General features: G+C 42.2%; 1 protein-coding gene across 1 annotated transcript in view; it reads left to right on the top strand.

The window, feature by feature from the left end:
- The window catches only part of LOC144593770 (F-box only protein 21), a 48559-nt gene extending 42055 nt beyond the window's left edge, over nt 1-6504 (top strand). Inside the window, exons 5-7 of the mRNA XM_078399835.1 lie at nt 159-322; nt 1118-1228; nt 3766-6504. Coding sequence (XP_078255961.1) covers nt 159-322; nt 1118-1228; nt 3766-3861 — 371 coding nt within the window. The 3' untranslated portion in view covers nt 3862-6504. The remainder of the gene's footprint in view (nt 1-158; nt 323-1117; nt 1229-3765) is intronic.
- Nucleotides 6505-8308: the final 1804 nt, after the last annotated feature.

Genomic DNA, 8308 nt, shown 5'->3' on the forward strand with positions numbered 1-8308 from the left:
AGAAGGCAGGAATGGGGTACTGATTGAGAATGATCAGCCATGATCACATTGAATGGCGGTGCTGGCTCGAAGGGCCGAATGGCCTCCTCCTGCACCTATTGTCTAAATTAAATGTTGGTGTATACTTGTTAAACATGCCACTTTCCACATTTTACTAGGCTCATTGGAGCCTCGGTCTCCAAGGTCACCCCCCGTCAAATACAGAGTGGGGCAGGTCTTCAGAGACAAGAATGAAGGATATCTTGGTGTGATAATCGGATGGGATGAATACGCCAATGCCCCAGAGGAGTGGCTTCATGAAAGATACAATGCAGACTTCCAGGTAACGCGAGTGATGCACAAAGGAAGGATGCTGAATGTGATCTCATTAGTTGAGAGACCTCATTTTAGTCCAGTTCTTTTTAGTTTAGAGATCCAGTTTGGAAACAGGCCCCTCGGCCCACCAAGTCCGCGCTGACCAGCGATCCCCGTTACACTAACACTATCCTACACACACTAGCGACAATTTACAATTTTACCAAAGCCAATTGGCCTACAAACCTGTACGTCTTTGGAGTGTGGGAGAAACTGGAACTCCCGGAGAAAACCCACGCAGGTCACGGGGAGAACGTACAAACTCTGTACAGACAGCACCCATAGTCAGGATCGAACCAAGGTCTCTGGCGCTGTAAGGCAGCAACTCTACCGCTGCACCACCGTGCACCCCCTTAGCATTTCTCAATGGTAAGACAATACAAATTCACAGCAGAAAGGCTATGCGTACGATAAAGAGAATTGCATATATGTTTTACTCTAGCTTTTCACATGTTTTATGTTAACCTTTTAAATACAACTCAAATTTGGATTTGAGATGGTCACTTTTACTGGCCATTTACCTCCAGAGACAGTGGGAATGTATCATTTGTCAAACAGAGATGTTTTCAAAGGACAGTGTAGTCTGAGGCATCTTGTTCTGATGTATATTTTGCTTTAGGAGTATTTTTGGAGGAGAATGGAGGAAGTAATGGTTAAAAACTATGGAAGAATTTACTGGTTATATTCTGCTGTTACTTTTGACTCGGAAAATTGGGTTGTGCGTTAATTTTGAATAAACTGATCAATAGATTTGTGTCTGCAGAATTTGAGATACACTCCTCATTACAAGATTCTTGTTCACACAAATGATGAAAGAAGCTCAGCAACAGCCTATATTCCAGAAGAGGATATTGTCATATTGACAAATGAACAGGTATGTATTTGATTGTGGGGGTGGGAATATATTTGAGGACAAAATGAGGTACAAGATTCAAGTTGAAGGAGAATTGCACTGGATTATTTTTCTCCAGTTCAAAACTCCAGTTAGTCTGTCCTTAATATGTTTGTATACACTGCTTGTATACACTGGAATTTAGAAGGATGAGAGGAGATCTTATCGAAACGTATAAGATTATTAAGGGGTTGGACACGTTAGAGGCAGGAAACATGTTCCCAATGTTGGGGGAGTCATGATCACACTGAATGGCGGTGCTGGCTCGAAGGGCCGAATGGCCTCCTCCTGCACCTATTGTCTATTGTCTATTAATAACTAAGTTCTAGACCCCGTGTGGGATTAGTGCTTCAATATTAATTGCCAACTTTCATCATGATCTTGAGAGTTTTTATTAACATTTAATTGGATGGAGTGAGCTTCATTGAATAAATTTCCATATTGAAGAAAATTTTAGAGAAATTCTTCCTTCATGTGTAGGGAGGTAATAAAAGAAATCTGGCAGTCTCCCAGGAAAGGAGTTATTTCACTTCTCAACTGTTGAAGGAAACATTTGTTTCGGGACAATGAATTTACACCAAGTTTTTGTTCAAAGGTTCCAAATTACAGTAAATGTCGGTGAACACTTATGCCATTTTCCACATTAGGCTCATTAGAGCCTCTAATGTTCACTGTTCAAGTACAAATGTGGAGAAGGGAGAGAATCGCTGAAGTAAAAAATAATGCTCATTTTAGTTTAGCTTAGAGCTTAGAGATACAGTGTGGAAATAGGCCCTTCGGCCCACCGAGTCTGCACCAACCAGCAATCCCTGCTCATTAACACTATCCTACACTTAGGATAATTTTTACATTTATACCAAGCCAATTAACCTACAACCCTGTATGTCTTTGGAGTGTGGGAGCAAACCAAAGTTCTCAGAGAAAACGTACGTGGTCACAGGGAGAACGTACAAACTCCGTACAGACGGCACCGTAGCCAGGATTGAACCTGCATCTCTGGCGCAGTAAGGCAGCAACTGCGCCACCGTGCCACCTTTACAATTTAAGAAAAAGCAAAGACCATTCACAAAAATGCTTCGTCAAATCTGCATGTCATTCAGAAGGTATATGACCTTTTTTTAAAAAATTGAACTAAGTTGTGGAAGAGTCTTATAACCTGCAATCTGTAAATTACATAAACAATTTACCTTTCAGTTATAAACTTCATTCAGATGCTTTCTTTCTTCCACTAGTTTTCTTCTCTTCCTGCCCTGGAAGTGCTGGCCTCAAGTCCTGGGAGATATTAGTAGTGTGCCCCATGCAAATACTCATTTGTCAAATGTGGGCTTGGGTAACATATATTCAACTACCTAGCACCACAACTGTGGCCTTCAATCGGCAACCACACAAATATAGGTGCTAATGGACCAAGAGTGGAAGCTGTTAGTCACCCTCCTATGTTCCCACAGGGATGGGACAGCACAGGTACAGGCCCTCCAGCTCACAATATTCACAACTAATCTCTGCCTGCACGAGTTCCATATCCCACCATTCCCCTGCATATCCATGTGCCTATTGGAGGAACTGTACCTCATATTTCACTTGGGCAGCTTACAACCCAGCGGTATTAATTTTGATTTCTCCAATGTCAAATAGCCCCTGCATTCTCCCTCCCCCAACCCCCCCCTCCCTTTCCCTACCCAAGTCGTTCTACTAATTCCACTGTTCGCATCCTTGAATCCATGTCGTTAGCATATCTTCCCCAGCCAACCAACAATGGGCCATTATGGACCCATCCTTCAATGGCCGTCTGTTGCCAGCCTTGCTTTGTTCTGGCATTTTCTTCCCTCCAGTTTCCTCCCCTTTACTTTCAGTCTGAGGAAGGGTCCCGACCTGAAATGTCACCCATCCTTTCTCTCCAGAGATGATGCATGATCCGCTGAGTTACTTCAGCACTTTTGTGTGTGTGTCTGCCTTCCTTCTGGCTATCCAAAAGCCTCTTCAACTCTGGGCTTGTACTCAATGGAGTTTAGAAGGAGGAGTTTTGTCATTGAAACCTACTTGATAATGAAAGGCCTCGATAGAGCAGATGTGGAAAAGATGTTTCCAGTAATGGGCAAGTCTAGAACCAGAAGGCACAGCCTCAGAATAAAAGGACGTACATTTAGAATGGAGATGAGAAGGAATGTCTTTAGCCAAAGGGTGGGGACTCTGGTATTCATTGCCACTGATGGCGGTGGAGGCCAAGACATTGAGCATTTTTAAAGCAGAGATTGATAGGTTCATGATTAGTAAGGGCATCAAAGGTGACGGGGAGAAGGTTGGAGAGTGGGGTTGAGAGGGAAAAATAGATCAGTCATGATTGAATGGTGGGGTAGACTTGATGGGCCAAATGGCCCAATTCAGCTCCCATGTCTTCTGGTCTTAAATGCAACCATTGCATATGCCTCCTTCACCACCCCTTGCAGGAACTTTGTCATTTGCTGCAGAACGTCCCTTGCCTGCTGTTGGTGCTAATCTCTATTCATTGTTACTTCTAGGTGTACCATCCAATGTTGGCTTCTTTCTTCAGCTCATTCGATGGAGACCGATACGTGATGATGCCATGGCTGAAGCAAATCTACCCACACGACTGAGTGGAGGTCAACTTCCAATGGTGCAGGAAAAGCAATTTACCAAAGGAGAATTAATGAGAAGACAATAGACAATAGGTGCAGGAGTAGGCCATTCGGCCCTTCGAGCCAGCACCGCCATTCAATGTGATCATGGCTGATCATTCTTAATCAATACCCCGTTCCTGCCTTCTCCCCATACCCCCTGACTCCGCTATCCTTAAGAGCTCTATCTAGCTCTCTCTTGAATGCATTCAGAGAATTGGCCTCTGCTCCCTTCTGAGGCAGAGAATTCCACAGATTCACAACTCTCTGACTGAAAAAGTTTTTCCTCATCTCAGTTCTAAATGGCCTACCCCTTATTCTTAAACTGTGGCCCCTTGTTCTGGACTCCCCCAACATTGGGAACATGTTTCCTGCCTCTAACATGTCCAACCCCTTACTAATCTTATACGTTTCGATAAGATCTCCTCTCATCCTTCTAAATTCCAGTGTGTACAAGCCTAGAAGCTTTTATGCTCATGAAGCTCTTGAATAAGTGATGTACTTGAAATAGAAGGGCATCTATTTAAAGTTTTAATCTGTCGGTATTTTCATTTGGAAGGTCAAATCAATGCAATTTGATTCCGTCTCTATATGTTAATGACAAATATATTTCTGTAGGTTTTTAGATAAATTCTTTAAAATATTAGCAGCTTGGTGAATAAACTCATCAGACATTTCTGGCACATATGATACAAGATTGAAAGGCGTATCATGCCCACCCTTTAATGTTTACTGGCATCATAGTTTAAACAAATAATCAGAAGGTCAGGTGAAGTAGGAGCTCACGGAATATTAATATTATATTTAGAACATTTGGTGTTTTTTTAGAGTTTAGAGACACAACACAGTAACAGGCCCTTCAGCCCACTGAGTCTGTGCCGACCAGCGATCACCCCATATTCTAGCCCGATCCTGCACCCTAGGGATAATTTACAATTTTACCAAAACCAATTAACCTACAAACCTGAATGTCTTTGGAGTGTGAGAGGAAACCGGAGCACCCGGAGAAAACCCACAAGGTCACATAGAGAACATACAAACTCCGTACAGACAGCACCCGCAGACAGGATCAAACCCAGGTCTCTGGCGCTGTAAGGCAGCAACTCTGTCGCTGCGCCACCGTGACGCCCTTCTCATTCTAAAAATGAGAAATAATCCAAGGTGGCATCTTTATTGCTTTTTAATAATAAACATGGGTTGAACTTTGACCCCGTGCTATAATATAATGAAAACCATGAGTTTTCATGTTTCCTTGAATTTTGATAGACAATAGACAATAGGTGCAGGAGGAGGCCTTTCGGCCCTTCGAGCCAGCACCGCCATTCAATGTGATCATGGCTGATCATTCTCAATCAGTACCCCGTTCCTCCCTTCTCCCCGTACCCCCTGACTCCGCTATCCTTAAGAGCTCTATCTAGCTCTCTCTTGAACACATTCAGAGAATTGGCCTCCACTGTCTTCTGAGGCAGCAGGTTGAAAGGTACAGAATGGAAACAGGCCCTTTGGCCCACTGAGTCCATGCCAATCATCACACATCCGTGTACACTAGTTCTACGTTATCCCACTTTCGCATCCAACTCATTGCACACTCGGGACAATTTACAGAGGCTAATTAAACTACAAACTTGTACGTCATATGGGATGTGGGAGGAAAGTGGAGCACCCGGACTAAAACCCAGCCACATTTGTACCTTTGTGTTACTGCTAGTATTACAATCACTTGGATGTCAGAAGGTGTACAAGAAAACTAGTGGAACAATTGTCCTCCGGATATTTCTCCTCCCTGCCACCACAACTGTGTTTCCTTTTCAACAGAATATCCCTGAGAATAGGGAGATGAATAATTTGAATCTACATTTATTCCTATTTCCTAGGAACTTTTTAAAAGTTGTATATTGTTTGCATTTAAATGCTTTCATGTTTTCAGTTTAGTTTATGTCATATCCGGAGTAGAATTAGGCCATTCGGCCCATCAAGTTTACTCTGCCATTCAACCATGGCTGATCTATCTCTCCCTCCTAACCCCATTCTCCTGCCTTCTCCCCATAACCTCTGACACCTGTACTAATCATGTTTTCTGTTTAGTTTGTTGTCGTGTGTACAGTAAAAAGCTTTTCGTTGCGTGCTAACCAGTCAGCAGTCAACATGATTACAATCGAGCCATTCACATTGTAGAAACATGATAAGGGAATCAGTAGTAGAGATTTAATAGCGTGGAGCAATTATAATGTGTGATTGCAGATCCACTCCAGTGGCCACCTTGGACGGCTAATGAAGATGCAAATATGCCAGAACAATACACCAGCATATTCAAACATCTTTAAAACATGCAATGATTATGATTCATATGTGGCCAGCAACTGACTGAATGGACTATATACTTGATATGCTGAGAAATTAATATTCTTCCTCCTAAATGATTCTTGGAACCGAATATAAAACAGTAAAATTGTTTATTATTTAAAAAATGCATAAATTCCATTCCACTGCTTTTCTATCACCATTGATTTAAAATCAAAGATTTAGGTCCTAAGTCGTGTGTTTGCTAAGAATTTTTCTATTCTCTTCATGAATTTCTGTGAATAAAGGGAATGTCAAAGCCATCTATTAATATGTAATTTATTTTGCCTGTTCAGTGGACTGTAAGATGGAATGATTCAAAACATTATAGGGATGCATGCAGTGGTGGAAGAGGTGGAATATTTGACAACTTTTATGCTGCTGGGTTCGGTTGAATAGCATTTACAATGGAAAGAAATGCAAAACTGAAGGCCCTGCTCTCGTTATGCCGATTGTTTATAACTCCATTTCATTAGTTCTGGTTTTCTGTGAGCTGTGTTTCTGATTAGAACAGTCCACAGTCACTGAGGTAATCCATCAGAAACTCCAAATCATTTCTTCCTCAGAGCCTTGCATAAATTATGGAATTATGGACTTTTGGGTCATTTTAATGGCAAGTTACTGAAAAAGGATATCGTAAAATGGAGTATATTGAAAACAAACCAAAGCAAGTTTTATTCACCACTAAGACTAGAGTAAAATTGTCCATGCCGAATTTGCAGCATGGATGAATTAGTTTATTTAGTTTTGTTTAGAGAGATAGCAGGGAAACAGGCCCACCAGGTCAATGCTAATCACAGATCTGCTGTTCAAGAGAGAGCTGGATAGAGCTCTTAAGGATAGCGGAGTCAGGGGGTATGGGGAGAAGGCAGGAACGGGGTACTGATTAAGAATGATCAGCCATGATCACATTGAATGGCGGTGCTGGCTTGAAGGGCCGAATGGCCTCCTCCTGCACACTAGTTCTATGTTATTCAAACTTTCTCAACTTTACAGAAGCTAATTAACATACCAATGCACACGTCATTGGGATATTGAAGAAAACCTGGAGGAAACACACATTCTCACAGGGAAAAGGTGCGTAGACAGCACCCAGGTTGGGATAGACCCAGGTCTCTTGCACTGTGAGACAGCAGATCTACCAGCCATGCTACTGTGCTACTCTTAATGGTCATGGAATTTTCTGACTAGAAACCTTTCAAGTTACAGTAATTAAAAATATAGTTGCTGCACAATGTTCATTTTATTCATGATTTTACAGAATGTTTTAAGGAATTGCTGCTTAAATTAAGTCACCTGCACTGAAGCAGCATAACCAGCTTTATCCTTAGAGTTCTTTCTCAAAGGGAATATATGCAGAGATTGTTGAGCATGGTGAAGTGCAATCAAACAAGCCAGGTCATGGGTGAAATTTGTCATAAGAACCCTAAGGGCTTGACTTTTTTTAACCTTCGTGCCTAATACAAAATTGCAAAGAGTTGAGGAATTTTTCTGCCCACTCCCCTTGACTAAACCCAAGCAGGAAAGGTATCTGAAGAAGATCCCAGACCCAAAACGTCACCTTCTCCAGAGATACTGCTTTGCCCGCAGAGTTACTCCAGTACTTGGTGTTCATTGTTGTAAACCAGCATCTGCATTTCCTTATTTCTATGGGTAAGATATCTAGTGGACTGATGGAAGTCCCATTGATTCGGCATCTTTTGCTCCGTATGGAAGTGGTGTTGCATGTAGCAGGTATAAATATATTGTAAAGGCAGAATTGAGACCTACAATATATGACATTTATATATAAAATAACAGGCCAGGCAAAATCTACAGAGGGAGAAACTGAGGTAACATTTCGGATCGAACGTAGACACAAAATGCTAGAGTAACTCAACGGGCCAGGCAGCATCTCAATAGACAACAGGTACAGGAGTAGGCCATTCGGCCCTTCGAGCCAGCACCGCCATTCAATGTGATCATGGCTGATCATTCTCAATCAGTACCCTGTTCCTGCCTTCTCCCCATACCCCCTGACTCCGCTATCCTTAAGAGCTCTATCTCGGGAGAGAAGGAATGGGTGACGTTTTGGGTCGAGACCCTT

This window comes from Rhinoraja longicauda, chromosome 5, assembly GCF_053455715.1.
Source record: "Rhinoraja longicauda isolate Sanriku21f chromosome 5, sRhiLon1.1, whole genome shotgun sequence".
In the NCBI taxonomy this organism is placed as follows: Eukaryota; Metazoa; Chordata; class Chondrichthyes; order Rajiformes; family Arhynchobatidae; genus Rhinoraja; species Rhinoraja longicauda.